The 17,142-nt window shown below is 42.0% G+C and overlaps 1 protein-coding gene across 2 annotated transcripts; it reads left to right on the top strand.

The window, feature by feature from the left end:
- Positions 1-78: 78 nt before the first annotated feature.
- Positions 79-6,739, top strand: ING1 (inhibitor of growth family member 1). Of its 2 annotated transcripts, none has more exons than XM_066234786.1 (2): positions 79-587; positions 4,802-6,739. In XM_066234786.1, exons 1-2 carry the CDS (start codon positions 452-454, stop codon positions 5,503-5,505), a joined length of 840 nt encoding a protein of 279 aa, XP_066090883.1. In that variant the 5' UTR covers positions 79-451; the 3' UTR covers positions 5,506-6,739. The 2 variants fall into 2 exon arrangements, with proteins under 2 accessions (XP_066090883.1, XP_066090882.1); XM_066234785.1 differs by lacking the exon at positions 79-587 and adding an exon at positions 1,846-2,244.
- The last annotated feature ends 10,403 nt before the right edge of the window (positions 6,740-17,142 follow it).

Raw genomic sequence — 17,142 nt, 5'->3', positions numbered from 1 at the left:
CCGGTGAGGGGCGTGAATGCGGCGGGGGCGGGGCCCGCGGGGAGGGGGTTGTGGGGGGTGGCGGAGCGCATGCGCTGTACGGGGGGCCGAATGTTTCCCAAGTGTTTGAAACTGGTATTTGGGTTTTCCACGTTGGACAAGTGCGGCGCGGCGGGCAGCGCGCGCCCCTTCCCGCGCTCGCTCGGCCCGGCCCCGGCCCCTGCGCCGGGGTGCGCGCCCGCACGCCTGCCCGTGCCCGCCCCGCGCCCGAGGCCGCCGAGCGCTGGCCCGGCCCGCCCGCTCCGGGTCCCCGGGCCCAGGCGGCGCGGCTCGCAGATGTAGCGGCGCGGGGCCGGCAGGAGGGGGGACGCCGGCGGGCGGGAGGTTTGCATTTTGCAGGGCTGGGCTCCGAGGGGGCGGGGGCTGGAGGAAGCGGAAAGCCGCGCCGAGTCGCCGGGGACCTCGGTGAACCATGTTGAGCCCTGCCAACGGGGAGCAGATCCACCTGGTGAACTATGTGGAGGACTACCTGGACTCCATCGAGTCTCTGCCTTTCGACCTGCAGAGAAACGTCTCGCTGATGCGGGAGATCGACGCGAAATACCAAGGTACAGCGGGATGGATGGGCGGGGGCGGCCACTCCATCCCCGCGGGTCACGGCTCTCTGTGGGGCCGCGGGCCGTCCTGTTCCCTTCCTGGGGAGCAGTGGGCCCGCAGAGGCCACCCTGGCCCAGCAGGAACAAAAGGTCTGGAGTGTCTTTGATTCGCCAAGGTCCTTGTGCGCGAAGCCGGGACACGGAGGAGGAAGGAGAAACGAGAGGTTTCAATGCCAGGCTGCGCGAGCAAAGCGCTCTTTGTAGTGAAGTGACGAGGCGGGGTGCTGCGGGGGAGGGGGCTCAGGGGCTCAGGCTACGGCGCGGAAGGAGGGATGTGCCGCGTTCGCTAGGGCTGAGGGGTGCAGGGACAGAGCTGCTGAGAGGGCGTTGCGGACGAGGGGTCTCCCGGCCTTGCTCGCCATCCCTGGAGCCACCTCCACCCAGTCCCGAATCAGAGTGTTATATAAAGTGCAGGGTCGGTTCTATGTGTGGTGTAGCCCCGGTCGTCCCCGCTGAGTGCCCCGGCCCTCCAGCGGCTCTAGACACCGAGTAGGGGGCGACGCGGCCGGGTGTAGTTTGCGGATTGCCAGGGCTTTATTCCGTGCGTACGGTGGAAAGGGGAGGGGAGGATGAGGCGAGGAAGTCGCCTTTCTGTGCTATACTCGGGGGGCGCGTGCAGAGACCATGGGCTTGGAGAGGAACAGGCAGGGGAGAGGACCTGTGGGTCGTTGTCTGCAGTCCCGGCCGCCCAAAGTGCGAGAGAGGCGGAGGGTTCATGTCCGCTGGGAATTGTTGGCTGTTGGGGAAACTTTCTTGTTAGGTCAGGCACAGCTTTGGGGGCTCTCTTTGGAACGTAGGTCGTCACTTGGAGTTTACTAATGTTTACAAGGCTGCGCAGCAGGGAAACGGAAGAGTGGGGGGAGGCGGAAAGCCACTGCTTGCCGCGAAACACAGAAAACGCTAGTCGGCGAGGCGCCCCTGCGCGCTCTACCCGAGACTCGGTTTCGCAGCGACATTTATAAGAGGCTTATTAGCATATTGCGAAAGTCCCGCTTCGGCTTTCTTCTGATTGGCTGTGGCGTCCCCATGGAATGTCCTTATCAGTCCGCTGCTGAGCCATTGGCTGCTGGGCCGGATGAGGGCGGGCTTTGCGCTGTGACTGGCACGGGTCTGTGTTTCCGCGGCCTTCTTTTTTTCTCTTTCGTAGAGGGGCGGGGAGGAGGGAGGAGGTCGAGTTGATTTGAATGTCTTTGGGTCGCCCGGCTTCCGGACTTGGATTGGCTATTGATGCTGCAGGGTGGACCATGTTCCCCTGCCCCGCTCTGTGATTGGATCTCCGCCTGGCCTCCGCCCTCCCGCCCGGCGACCCCCATAGGCGGCGGTTCCCGGGGCGCGGCGCCTCGCCTCTGTCCATCCCCCTCCCATTGGCCGGCCCACCTGCTCCGCCCCAATCCTCAGGGCCTTGAGCCCGGCCACTTCCGGCCGTGGAGCAATGGCAGCGCCCCAGGAAAGGGAGGGGGGGGGGCGAGGCTTGTTAGCTGTATCGCTGGCTCTACGGAGAACTCGGTTCAGGCGTCCGGCTCTGGCCCCCGTGACCCGCGAGACAGTCCAGTGGCCTCGAGGAGTGGGGGAAACGTGAGTGACCCGTGGCCGGAGGCTCTTCTCGTTGGTCGGTACCCGGGATGGCTTGGGCAGTAGAATGTTTGAAGTTCCGGAGTATTTGAAGGTTGCACAGTCTTTGTAGAATTCGTGGCACTTTCCTACATGACAAAAAAAAAGTGTATCTTTAAAATTTTCCAACATCCCCATCAGTATAGCCCTTGTAATTACTTTCTTTTATTATTGTGAAGAAACCTGTTTTCGCTGTTCAATTAATACATGCCGCGGTAGTTATTTGGCTCTTGCGGGGAAAATGAATTCCACCCCCACTCGGTACATACTGAAGTCAGTGATGTTGAGTGAGCTGTAAAACCCAATCATTCATATGATAATAGTCATAACTTCTTTGTTTGGGGCTTGCTATAAATGTTGATACATGCAGCACAGTTCTGAAAAATTAAGCTTTTGTTTTTAAAGAACTGCCGTATGTTGCAAGTCAAAAATACATTTCTGATAATTGGAAACATCAAATTTTTGCTGCAACTTTATTTAATCCTTTATTTTTTCATCGTACCATTGCTTTCCTACTTTAATGTTGCTGTGGAGCAAGCATTTTTAGAAGAAAGGGTAAGCAGCAGTTTCAGCTGACTGAAGAAACAGGTGTCCTGGCAAGATGCCTCCCTGGTTAGCACTGGTGTTTGTTTACAGATGTTTGAATTTACCTGGTTTTGTTAATAAAGTACTTGGCTTGGGCGTCCAAGAAATAAATACCGTTGGGAAGGTAACAGAATTGTTACTTGCTAATTTTGTGATGTTTGTTTCTTTCCCACAAGTGAGGATTCACATGGATATATAAGCTTGCTTGTAATAGAAAAGAAGTTGTATTTATTAAATTTTAAATTAGCCATATGGTAGAATTGTTCTCTTTTCTATGAAATACTAAAACTCTAGAAATTTGGTTACTTGTTAAACCAAATGATAGTTTTGCAATGTGCAATTCATTTAAAAATAAATGGTAGAAACTCATTTTAACATCTATGAAATAGAACTTGGGTTGAGAACAGCTGTTTATTTTTTGAATTAATTACTCTAGGAGACTGTAAGACTATGGTATTTGTTCTTTTTGGTGGGAGACTGTCTACATTGTTCCCCTAAAATATAGCCTGAAAAATAATACCATTTGACTAAGCTTCATTGTTAGCCTAAGTTCGTATGTTCACTCTAGTTTTAGGTTTATGCCTTATAACTATTTGGAGGTAAAATATGGGTGGTAGCCACGTTTTATACATTTTTCTCCCCATATCCCCCCACATACTGCCTAGTTGGAAAGTAGAACTGCCTTATTTTGAGAGAATGCAAGAGGTTTTCAGGAGAAAGGTCTGATACTATTTAGCAGCACTATTTGGGGAAAATAACTGGAAATTTCTACCTGTGTATTTGGGCTTTTGGCAAGAGCGTTAACTTTCCTTATTTCAGTCATATTTTTTAACAGCTTTTATTTCTTGAGAAATTGCCTAATTATATTTTAAATTCACATACACTGTCTTCTACCTGTAAGAAGGCTTAAATTTAGTATTGAGAGTTTTTTTAATTTACTTTTTATAATGTTTCACAATCTATAGATATAAATATGTTGTTTTAAGCAGTAAATGCAAAAGCAAAATCTGCCACCTTTGTTTTAAAACAAGACTAGATTATCTGGCTTATTGTAACAAATCTTTCTTGTCAGTAATACAGAAGAATAACATGCTTAGGTGAAAATGATGTGACTAATAAATTGAGGCTCTGGGTCATAAGTAATATTTATATACATTCTATAATTTCATATGGTGTTCTAGACATTAGCACATTAAAATAAAAAGAATAGGCCCTGGCCAGTTGGCTTAGTGGATAGAGTCAGGCCAGTGAATGGACGTCCTGGGTTCAATTTCTGGTCAGGGCACACAGAAGTGGCCATCTACTTCTCTTCCTCTTTCCCTCCTGCAGCAAGTGGCTCATTGGTTTGAGTGTGTGTCCTGGCCCTGAGGGTGGCTGGATTGGTCCAAGTGCTTCAGCCTTAGGTGCTAAAAAATACTTGGCTGATCAGAGCATTGGTCCAAGAGGTTGCCTGGTGGATCTCGGTCGGGGCACATGCAGGAGTCTATCTCACTATCTCCCCTCCTCTCACTTAAAAATAAATAAATAAGGCAGAAAGAATAAAAGTCTTTAAATTATTAGAAAAATATGTGAATAAAAACAGTGGTAATACAGGATATAATCATTCATTTTATTGAAAATGAAAGTTTGGGCCCCAGCACTTCACCTAAATTTGAACTTTTTCCCTTACTGCCTATCCTAGGAGTATTTGTTACTTATGCTTCTGAATGCACACAGAATCCCTTGGGGAGCTTTGAGTGGCACTTTGCTAAATGAGAACTGTGTTGGCATTTGTATTTAGTGCCAGGGATATTTTCAACAGAAAAGATAAAGTGTAGTAGGAGGGCATACAAGTAATAATATTTTTCATACCAGGAAGTCTTGCGTTGATCATTTGTCCTTTGCGATTATTTTTTCATGCACTAGAGAATTAATTAAAAGGCTTGGTAGTGTTTGTAACATGGGTGTAATGCTTATTTTTTCCTTTGTAGAAATCCTGAAGGAACTAGATGAGTATTATGAGAAGTTTAAACGGGAGACGGACAGCACCCTGAAGAGGAGACTGTTGAATTGCATTCAGAGAGCCCTGATTCGGAGCCAGGAGCTGGGCGATGAGAAGATCCAGATTGTCAGTCAGATGGTAGAGCTGGTGGAGAACCGGACCAGGCAGGTGGACAGTCACGTGGAACTCTTTGAGGCACACCAAGAGGTCAATGACACCACTGGCCACAGTGGCAAAGCTGGCCAGGATAAGTCCAAGAATGAGACAATCACACAGGCAGAAAAGCCCAATAACAAGAGATCTCGGCGACAGCGCAACAATGAGAATCGGGAGAATGCAGCTAATAATCACGACCATGATGACATCACCTCAGGAACACCTAAGGAGAAGAAAGCAAAGGCCTCCAAGAAGAAGAAACGCTCCAAGGCCAAAGCAGAGAGGGAAGCATCCCCTGCAGACCTGCCCATCGACCCGAACGAACCCACGTACTGTCTGTGCAACCAGGTCTCCTATGGAGAAATGATCGGCTGTGACAATGACGAGTGCCCCATTGAGTGGTTCCACTTCTCCTGTGTAGGACTGAATCATAAACCAAAGGGCAAGTGGTACTGTCCCAAATGTCGAGGGGAGAACGAGAAAACTATGGACAAAGCCCTGGAGAAATCCAAAAAGGAAAGGGCTTATAACAGGTAGTTGGTGGACCTTGCTGAACCGCGCGAAGAACTAAGCCAGTGTATTTATTACGTCACCGCCTTTGGTGAGGCACAAGGACTGTACAGTGTATATTTTTAAAGAATGTTAGAAAAGAAGCCATTTCTTTTGTAGGGATGGCAGTGATTCTCTTGCCTTTTGTTCTCATTGGTACACATGTGTAACAAGAAAGTGGTCTGTGGATCAACATTTTAGAAACTAAAAATATAGGTTTGAATTAAACACTCAAGTGAGTCTCAGACTGATTTTTTTAATTATTATTATTATTATTATTGTTTTGGCTGGGGAGTTGACTTGGAAGCAGCCTAACACATTAAATGTGGAAAGAAAAGATTCATTTAGCCTACTGTTTTATTTTAATAATAGTAATATTTCATGAACAAATTTTTAAAATTTAGACAAGTTACTAAATCTTACTATAATAATGTGTATCCATATAACAATTCAATAAAAAGGTTTAAAGTTTGAAGATAATTTTTTTAAAAGGTAGATGGTTAAATTTTACATGACAAACATTTTATATACTGTCCTGTTCCCCAAATGGCCATTTTTTAAATGATTGGGTATGTTTTTTATTGAATCAAACAGAAGTGGTCTAATCATGGATTCACATCATGCTTTTGCTGTCACACATCCTAGTGTAGTATATTTTAATTTATATAAGGTGGTATAAATGTACATTTCCAAGTGAACTTGCACTTTCTGTATTATAATCAGAAGTGCAGCCAAATGCCATTGTGAAACCAAGGTGTGTTTTCCTGCTGTGTGCATGAAAGTTGTATAGAGGTGACATCTAGAAATAAAAGAAAAAAATTAATTTAGCCAGTTCCTCTAACAGTATATTTAATTTTGACATAAGTGATTTTAAAGTTTTTGTCTTAAAAATTTGTACACCAGCAGTTTAGACAAAGCCTTAAGCAAAATTTTGTATTATTGTTCTCACTTAATGAAGTAGAAGTTACCGAATTGCCAACAAATAAATGTCAAAACAATATATATTTAGACCAGGAGTTGGAAAATTATTGCCGAAGGCCAAATCTAGCCCTCCACCTGTTTTTGTATGGCCTGTAAGCCAAGAGTAATCTTTGCATTGTTAAATGGTTAAAAAAACAAAATTAAAAGAGGAATCCTATTTTGTGACACATGAAAATTATATGAAATTCAAACTTTAGTGTCCATAAATAAAGTTGTATTGGCACACAGCCATTCTCATTCACTTACTTATTGTCTGTGGCTGTTCTTGTACAATGGCAGAGTTGAGTGTTTGCGACAGAGAGACCATATGACCCACAAAGCTGAAATTATTTATTTTCTGGCCGTAAGTTTGCTGACCTGATTTAGACTTAACTACTTGCATGATAATCTGTGTCCTTAACTGCCCGCATATTGAAAGACTCAAAGGAATATCTATTTCTAAGTGATACATGGTTTACTTTAACCATATATTGCAGAGAATGAGTTTCTCTTTCTTGTGGCAGCTTCACAGAGGATGTAAAACAGAGTTGAGTTACCCACTGTATGTAGCACCTAAGTATGTATGAGGCATTTATTGTAAGTAAAACAGTAAGTTGTTTTTCAATTGTTTGCTTCATTTGATAAGTAATAATTGAGAACTTTATTTGTGCCAAACTTAAATCTCTGTTTTACAGTGAATTTCCATTATAGGAGGCTATTTGGTAGAGAAATGTAAATTCTATTTGATCATACATTAAAATGTGAATATTTGCATATCAACACCTGCAAATAAACATTTACTTTTCCATCAAACCTCCGAAAACATTGAAGAATCTTGACTGTTAGAATTTGATAAGATTTACCAAGACAAACAATAAACAAAAAGTTTTAAAAACTTTTTATTGATATTTAGAAGAAATGAGAACAAGCGAGACAGAAACATCACTTTGTTGATCCACTTATTTATGAATTCATTGGTTTTTTCTTTTTTTTTTAGAGAGAGGGAGGGACAGATAGGAAGGGAGAGAGATGAGAAGCGTCACAGTTGCAACACCTTAAATGTTCACTGATTGCTTTCTCATATGTGCCTTGACTGGAGGGGCTCCAGCTGAGCCAGTGACCCCTTGTTCAAGCCAGCGACCTTTGGGCTCAAGCCAGTGACCCCACCTCAAGCCAGCGGTCCTGCACTCAAACTCAAGCTGGTAAGCCCATGCTCAAGCCGGTGACCTTAGGATTTTGAATCTGGTCCTGTGTCCCACCACCTGGTCTGGCCATTGGTTGTTTCTTGTGTGTGTCCTGACAGGTTGGAATCCACAACCTTAGTATTTATCAGGTCAGTGCTCTAACCAACTGAGCTACTTAGCCAGGGTAACAAAGTTTACTATGTGGAATAAGTTTAACTGAAATACTTGATAATAATTCAATGACATTAAAACTAGTTTAAAAGAATCTCTGCTTATATAAGATTCTATTTACTAGTCTTTAGCTTTTATTAGAGCTAACAATGAATATTAAGTTGTAGAAGTGAAGATTAAATAGAACACAGTTGCTAATAGCAGATTTCTTCATACAGGATTTACTCAGTTTTGGTGTTGACAGCTGTAGTGTAGAGAGAGAAGCACAGAGGCCAAAACTTGCTGTATTTGAATGCATCTTTGTACTTTATGGGTTTGATCGTTCAATAAGCTTGCTGAACTTTTGATCCACGGTTTTTCACTTTTAAAACACCTATTTCATTTTGGATGGTTCTGAGAAATAGATGAGGTTAAGTGAATGACATTGGGATGATGTTAATTAAATGCTGGATATTTCCCCCCTCCCTTTAATGAAGTTTCTATGGTTAGGGCATTTTTTTCTTTGAAAAATGTGGAACATTACAGAGGCAGATTTTTGTTAGGTTTGGCAGTCTTTCAAATCACTTTTAATTCCTTTGGGCAGTAAAAAAAAAAAATCATACCTAAATACTTAGTGTTCAAGATTCAGTTTATGATTAGATCCAATAGAAAGGAGGACTTTAAAGATTTACTCTCTTAGCAACTTTCAGGTATGCAATACTGCACAGTATTAGTCACCATGCTGTACATTACACCCCCGTGACCTGTATAACTGGAAGTTTGTACCTGCCTTGTGACCTTCACCCATTTTGCAACCATCAGTTTCTTATATTTAATAGCCAAGTTATTACAGTTCATATAGAATGTAAAATCCATTAGTATGAAATACTTTATTTTAAACTGGACTGAGGAAATTTGGTTCATTCAAGTAACTAGTGTGTATTGAGTAGCCATGACTGTCATTCGTGGGGCAGGGGACAGAGGAGACTGTACTCCAGGTCCTGAGAAGGAATACTGACTGCGGTGGCAGGACCCACGAGCCACGCACAGAAACGCAGCTTCTGTGACCTCAGTTATGAGTGGTTACAAGTTCTAAAAGGCATTTACCAATGTAAAAACCATTTTATTATTTCTATATTTATCTTAGACTGGGAGTTTACTTGAAATATCCTCTTGTGTCATCATAGAGTGTTCCAGGTAAAATGTATTAAGATCTTAAACCTTTTTATTAGTTATTAACTTTTTGTTTATGCACTTCTTTTTTTAGGTTTTTTTTTTGATTGACTGATTTTTAGAGGGAGGAGACAAAGAGAGGGAGAGAGAGAAAGAGTGAGGAACAGTGGGAAGCATCAATTCATATTAGTTGCTTTCTGTATGTGCCTTGACAGGGCAAGCCCAGGGCGACCTCATCATTCCATGTTGACATTTTATTCACTGCACCACCATAGGTCAGGCTGTCTATGCCCTTGTAAAGACTGCTTTTGCAAAAAAAAAAAAAAAAAAAAAAAGGACTGCTTTTGCAGGAGTTCAGCTAAAGTAATTTATTGAATCTTTGTAATAACTGGCATGTATAGAACAGGATTTTAGGATATTGTCTGTCTCCCTCTAGGTTTTAGCTTGAAATCCATTCCTCTTTAATTTGGGGGTCCAGGTGGTTTTAGGTGATCTGGGAGGTAAACTTATGAGGTTTGTTTTATCTGGAGAAATTGCTAGTTAATTACTACTTTAGGCACTCATATTCTCATCACCCTCTCTCATGCTCTTATGGAGGGCCCAGAAAGGACTTGAGCCAGAGGTGTGTCCTGAATCAAGTTAGCCTCTCGAGATTTTTTATGAGGGGCTTTGGTTTAGAATATTTATGTTAACTATTCATTTGTTTTCCCCACAATCCAGACATCAGTGTGCTGTGTCCCCTCTCCCCAAAAAGGATGACAACAAATTTCTTTAACTGGAATAAAGAAAAACATTAGGTCACTTCTCTTGCCTCAAAACTTTTTTTTTACCTGATTTTCTTCATAGAGATGGGGTTGATACTTTCTCATTTCAAACTTCTGCTTTAAAAAGAAGTTACTGCAAACAGTAACAGGTTAAATCTTTATGTGCACCATTCAATGCTTTGTGAAACCACACATTTTTGATTAAACAAGAAAATGCTTTTGTTTAAGTCAACTTGAAGTCTTTCAGCATTGCTAGTATAGAGAAGTGTTAGCCATCATTAATTGTCTGCCATGTGCTACTTCTGTGCTAGGTTCTTTGTATACTTTAGGTTAACTATTTAAAACGACCCTGCCATGAAGATATTAGTGTTTCTGGTGAGGATGCTAAGATGCAGGTGAAGGGACCTGATTCACACAAGGATACCCATCCCGTACTGTCTGCAAACCCTGTATCCTCTTTTCTTTTTAGCGAGAGAGACAGAGGGACAGACAGGAAGGGAGAGAGATGAGAAGCATCAATTCTTTTATGCGTCACCTTAGTTGTTCATTGATTGCTTTCCCGTATGTGCCTTGACTGGGTCCTCCAGCCAAGCCAGTTACCCCTTTCTCAAGCCAGCAGCCTTGGGCTTCAAGCCAGTGACCTTGGTCTGAAGCCAGAGATCATGGGATCATGTTTATGATCCCATGCTCAAGCATGTGACCCCGTGCTCAAGCCAGATTAGCCCACGCTCAAGCCGGCAACCTCAGGGTCTCAAATCTGGGTCCCCTGCATTCCAGGTTGATGCTCTATCCATTGTGCCACCACCTGGTCAGGCAAACCTTGTACCTTCTTACCACCGTCGTACACCAGGAAACCTGCTTAATGGTCAGGACCTGGCACTGTTGTCCCATGTTAATTGACACCAGGAACAGAGCGAAGTGTCTATGTCCTTACCGCCCTGTGTGGTAGGGAATTACCTCAATTTATGACAAAAACTGAAGAAGGTAAAAGAAACGTGGAGAGTAGACCTGGAGTAGCAGCCTGGGGCGATCAGCTTTGTCTTCATTGCTGGACTTTTTACCTGAATGAAAGACCTGTGGTACCGAGGCCAGTGATAACGTGTATCACAGGGGTACCAATCTAGCTAATGTGTGACAGTGCTGTATTAATGCTAGCCATCAAACAAATAATGATGTTAGTAATATTTCTGGTCAATTGTTTATTATTCTTGTTAACAGGTGTATTCTGAAAAATGAAATTGAGGCTCTTTACAGCTAGAGTCAAGGCCAAACTTAAAGTGGTCCCTTCCTCTTTTGCCTGTATGAGGAGTAAATTGCAGTTGCTTTTCTATAAATGATTGTTTCTCTTTGTAGAACACAGAAGTAAGAAGTTGGTTTGATTGCAGCAGCAAACTCTATTAAATTTTTTACTTACCTCCTAGATTGAATTTAAGTAGAAGGAAAATTAGTTCAGTCCCTTACATGTGGAGGTAAGGAAGCTGAGGCCAGAATGATGAAGTCACTCCGCAGTTACTGGCAGGGCTCCTATCCCACGTTCAAGTGCTATAGCTCCAGGGCCGCACCTGTCACGCTGCAGTTTTACATGTGGTCCGGACTCACTTGTGCAGGCGTTAGGCAGAGTCGCTCTTCATGGAAAGCCATAGGCCATCAATAAATGTGTTGAGTAAAATAATCTAAGAACTGACCTAGAAAAATATGACTGTTTTCTGACTTCTAAATGTTCTGTAATTATACCTAAGAATTAAATTTCAAATTAATTTGTGTGAATAAAATACAGTGTGTCTGTAGTCATGGTGCACTTTTGACCGATCACAGGAAAGCAACAAAAGACCATAGAAATGTTAAATCTGCACCAAATAAAAGGAAAACCCTCCCAGTTTCTGTAGGATGATGTGGCAGCATGTGCGCATGCGCAGATGATGACGTTAACACTGTGTATACAGCGGAGCAGCCCACAGCCATGCCAGTGGAGATGTGGACGGTACAGAGGAAAGTTAAGTGTGTTCTGTGGCTCTCTAAATTCGAATCCATGACCAATCAGCGCATTTATAATGAAGCGCCACCACATAGGAATAACATTACTCAGTGGGATAAGCAGTTGAAGGAAACCGGCAGTTTGGTGGAGAAACCCAGTTCTGGTAGGCCATCAGTCAGTGACGAGTCTGTAGAGGCTATACAGGATAGCTACCTAAGGAGCCCTAAAAAATCTGTGCGTGAGCCCACATCAAACTGCACTGAATAGGTATGAAACTGGGAGAGTTTTCCTTTTATTTGGTGCAGATTTCACATTTCTATCGTCTTTTGTTGCTTTCCTGTGACCGGTCAAAAGTGCACCGTGACTTTACAGACACACTGTATATTTAGGATAAATGCATAAGACTTTAGAAATGGTATTTTTAAATGACTACTATTTGAGAATTTGGTTAGATTTTGATCAATATATTCAATGTATTCTATTATAAAATATAAAATTTTATAAAAGATCATTGTTCATAGGGTTTATTAACAATTTATCCATTTACAGAGATGCTTAGGAATGGTGTGCTGTCTCCCAAACTTATTTTGCATGAGAAATTGCTTGATAAATATTTACATTTCTTCTATTGTTATATCTAAGCATCAATTTTGGTTGCAAATAACAGTAATTAACTGACTATGCTTTAAGCACAGATGGAAAAGATAAGAGAAAGTCCAGAACCAGAGCAGCAATGAGAACAGACAGCATGGTTTCCTCTCTGTCACACAGATGTGACTTGGGAAACAGTATGGCCCAGGTGGAAACAGTCCCACTTGGCATCAACTGCAGCCAAGGGGGCAGATGGCATGCTAGACACTGAGTTACTACAAGTCTGGTCTGGACAGTCAGGTACTATGTTTAGCGTAAATCTTTCTGTTTTTAAAATCCTTGCCCTGATAGATGCCATGTTTAAAATGGATAGTTATACTGCCACCACAGCAACCAGATTAGATCTGGCTTCATTCTTTCCCCATCACTTGGGATGTGCTTAGGGAATGGAAATTAACTTTGGTATTTTAAGATAACTAAAAAATAGGTGGTGGTGAAGATTTTAATTATTTCATGGTCAATATACATAATTTTCAGAATATTTTTGATTTTTTGCATCACTGATCTGCTCCATAAACACGATAAATTTAAAGTTGACTAATATAGAGAAATACATTCTGGATACAAAGTTCTGCCATAAAATATCAGTTAATTGAAGGTACTAATATATATATAAGGATGAACTTTCACAGCTCATCATTCAATGCGGAAAGCAAATAACAGGATTTCACTTTGCAAACTTTGAAACCTTATTTCTAGACCGAAGATGTTAACAAAAGTGAAAACTGGATTGAGTTGCCGAAGGGAAGGGGGAGAATAGAATGTATGAGGACAATCAGGACACAGTCTGTGTGGTTTATTCATATTACTCTATATTTTAAAAAAAATGATCTGAAAGTTCAATGTAAAGTAAGCACAATATTATCTTTTATTAAGTTCTAACAGGTGGTGAAAATCTTAGATGAAGTTATAATCCTACCGCTGAGTTTGCAGAGCAAACTAATTTTTAAAAAATATTTGACAACTAAATATACTGTAGAAGAGCAAATTTGATCATATGAGCAAAGACTCAAAGTGGCAGATTCACTGTAATTACTGAGGAAGCTAAGGACATGGAGGAATTTATTAATTTTACCTCCTCTTATTCCTATAAGAATACATTGTAGGATGGCTCTTATGACAATTTGATTTATATATTTCTAAATATCTGGTATAGGAAAGAAGCTAGTGAATGCCATGTCTGGCCTCCTGGTAAAGTTGTAACTCTGGAGTGTACATTGGATAAAAGATCGTTCCACCACGAGCATTGTTTCCCCCCATCTGTAATGGGGCAACTTGGACTCAAAAGACAGTTGACGGCGTCAGGCCAACATTCCTTGAGTGCAGAAAAAACATTAGGCCAATCCTAGAAATAAAGATGTGGACAATAAAATAAAAAAGATACCACTGAAAGGACATACCAATCTGTGAAAGCCACGAAGAACTTCTGATCAGTGTGGCGGATTGAGATAGCTCCCAAACACTAAAAATGCTGGATGAAATATGTAGGAGGGGGAAAGTATTTAAAACTTTAAATACTTTAAAAGTTTTAAATACATACTTAAGAGGAAGTTACTCATATGCTGAAGCAAAGGAAATCAGAGTAAGAACAGTTGGCAGGTGCTGAAGAGGGAGGCAGGTGACTCAGGTTGCCCAATCAAAAGGCGTGTGCTGCTGGCCACAGAGCTGAGTATACGAATGGGCAGATACCCTAAGTCCATCACTACAGAGTCTTTCCTGGAACTTTCTTTTCTGAAGCTACCAGCACAATTTTTCTCTTTCTTTTTTTTTTTTCTTATTCTGTTAGAAATTAAATTTAATGGGGTGACATTGATCAATAAGAGTACATAGGTTTCAGGTGAATATCTCTATAGACTTTTCCTCTTTCCATTGGAGCTGCCAACCAGTGAGGATCTGAAGATTGGGTTAATGGGGGTTGCCTTATCTACCGCGTGGAGAAAGTCCAACATAAAAAATGGAGAGAAATAGAATTGCCTGATGATATTGTCTGAATACGTGAAGCAACATAAACCCCTGGAACCAACCAATTAGTGAGTTGATAAATTCTTTTGTTCTTAAACTAGTTCAACTTGAGTTTATATACTGACCAAATCAACCATCACCTCCACTACCCAATGCTGCTAACTTCACCAAGATAACAGCTAGCAACAGTTGATGAATATCTGTATTACAGATCTTTTAAAAAAAATTGTTTCCTGCCTGACCTGTGGTGGTGCAGTGGATAACCTGGTGCATCAACCTGGAATGCTGAGATCGCTGGTTCAAAACCCTGGGCTTACCTGGTCAGGGCACATATGGGAGTTGATGCTCCCTGCTCCTCTCCCCTTCTCTGTCTCTCTCTCCTCACTAAAATAAAAAAAAGAAAAAATTCTGTTTCTGTATGCACCCTGACTGGGGATCAAACTGGTAAACTATGTGTATGGTGACGATGCTCCACCAACCGAGCTATCTGGCCAGAGCTCGCCTATGGTGGTTTTAAAACCAGAAGTTTCACTCCTCCTATCAGACAAGGCCTGATATCTCCTCTCCTGGCCTCCGGTTGAGTCTACCCACCTGCCCTCACGAGGAGTGTGCAACAGACATGCCGCCGTGACTTCCAAGGAAAGAATGGGTAAGGCAACCCAGCTTCTGACTGACTGATCCCTCCTTTCCACAGATGTTCACCCTTGGGACACAGCCACTTGTGAAGGCCTTGCAGGTGTTCCTGCTATGTCTTCAGCTGAGTCCCAACTTGTAGCCACTGCCAACCACCATATGTGTGAGTGAGTGAGATTATAGATGATTCCAACCCTTGGTGACTGCCAAGTGAGAAGAGACGAGCTGTCCCCACCCAGCCTACCCAAGTCACAGAATCCTAGCAAATTAATATTGGGGTTTGTTACATAGCAGTAAATAACCAGAACAATACCTATACAGAAACGCTATTTTGCCTTGCTTCTCACATAAATGAGATTATATCCTATGTATTGATATATTAATAGGATAACTATATCACAGGAAAACTAGTTCATTGTTTTCTTGTGTAACATGTTGCCCTGGAGATCTTTCCAGGTCAATACATTAAGATTATTTAACATTAAGATTAATTAACTACTGCAAATAATTTTGTCCTATACCAAACACTCCTCTATTTGAAGAATACCTATCTACTTGCTATTTGAATCTTCTCATGCAGGTGTATGGTATATGTGTTTCCATTTACTCATGGTATCTATTATATCTTTTGGTGAAGTTTTATAGATTTCTTCATATTTCTTATTGATATTTTATATTTTAGTTGCTACCATACAGGAACCAATCTTATCATGATTTTGCTTTATTGGGTATTATTTGCATGTAAAAGAACACCTAATTGTTGTATGTCAGTTCTTAATCTGGCTACCTTGCCTGCTGAAATTTCTCATTGTTTCTAGAACTTTGTCAGTTGACTGAGATTTATGAAGTAGTGTATCATCACTATAGAATGACCAGTGTCTAGAGCATTTCCATGGCCGATGGTAGGCATTCCCACTTAGGACCTGTCTGTACCTTTCCTCATTAGAGTCTTGTTCTGATTCTGTGGAAATGCTTTACGTATTTTACATTATTCTAATGTTGACAGAAATTTCCAGTAAGTGTTTGTCAGGTATAGGAAAGTTCCTCCTGCGATTTCTGGTATTTCTAGAAGTTATTGTTGAATTTAGTCAGCTGTTTTTTCTGACTAAGAAGATTGGGGGTTGGAGCAGCTACATGTGGATCTCATTTTTTTCCTATTTATTTTATTGATTTTAGAAAGAGGAAGAGCCTGACCAGGCGGTGGCACAGTGGATAGAGCGTCGGACTGGGATGCCGAGGACCCAGGTTCGAGACCCTGAGGTTGCCAGCTTGAGCGTGGGCTCATCTGGTTTGAGCAAAAGCTCACCAGCTTGGACCCAAGGTCGCTGGCTCAAGCAGGGGGTTACTCAGTCTGCTGAAGGCCCGTGGTCAAGGCACATATGAGAAAGCAATCAATGAACAACTAAGGTGTCGCAATGTGCAACGAAAAGCTAATGATTGATGCTTCTCATCTCTCCGTCCCTGTCTATCCCTCTCTCTGACTCTCTGTCTCTGGGGGGGAGGGGAATAGAGAGAGGAAGAGAGAGAGAGAGAGAGAGGGAAGGAATATCTGTTTCGGTATGTGCCCTGGCCAGGACATGTGGATCTTTTTTTTAGAAAATTTTTTTTTAATACTGTTTTTCTTGATTGCCACCTTTATTTATTTATTTATTTATTCATTCATTCATTCATTTTAGAGAGGAGAGAGGGAGGGGGAGAGAGAGAGAGAGAAAGAGAGAGAGAGAGAGAGAAAGAGTGAGAAAGAGAGAGAAAGGGAGTAGGAAACATCAACTCCCACATGTGGCCTGACCAGACAAGTGCAGGGTTTTGAACCGGCAACCTCGGCATTCCAGGTCAACGTTTTATCCACTGCACCACCCCAGGTCAGACCTGTGGATCTTCTTTTTAAAAATTTAGCAAGTTTTCTAATTTTCAACAATCTTAGCATTGTTGGAACAAACTCTTCATAGACACAATACTCTTAGTGTACTTCTATATTTGATTTGATAATATTTTAGTATTTTTATGTCTCTGAGATAACGCTTTTTATTCGAACATATTTATTCTAGAATCTTTGTGTGATAGTTTTAATACCTGAAGTCTTCTAGGATTTTATGTTGCTGTCATTCTCAGTTGTAGTACCTTGTTTCTTTTGTTTGTTTGTTTGTTTACTTCTCTTTACTGTGAAACAACT

Source organism: Saccopteryx bilineata, chromosome 6 (genome assembly GCF_036850765.1).
Source record: "Saccopteryx bilineata isolate mSacBil1 chromosome 6, mSacBil1_pri_phased_curated, whole genome shotgun sequence".
Lineage (NCBI taxonomy): Eukaryota > Metazoa > Chordata > Mammalia > Chiroptera > Emballonuridae > Saccopteryx > Saccopteryx bilineata.
The sequence above is the reverse complement of the archived record's forward strand: the minus strand, read 5'-3'. Positions and strand labels throughout refer to the sequence as shown.

Bases quoted from the DNA above. Each gene is read 5' to 3' on its own strand.
- ING1 (XM_066234785.1), top strand. From the start codon at position 1,863: ATGCTGCAGGGTGGACCATGTTCCCCTGCCCCGCTCTGTGATTGGATC. The intron at 2,245-4,801 runs GTCGGTACCCGG...TTTCCTTTGTAG, and splicing joins GCCGGAGGCTCTTCTCGTTG to AAATCCTGAAGGAACTAGAT.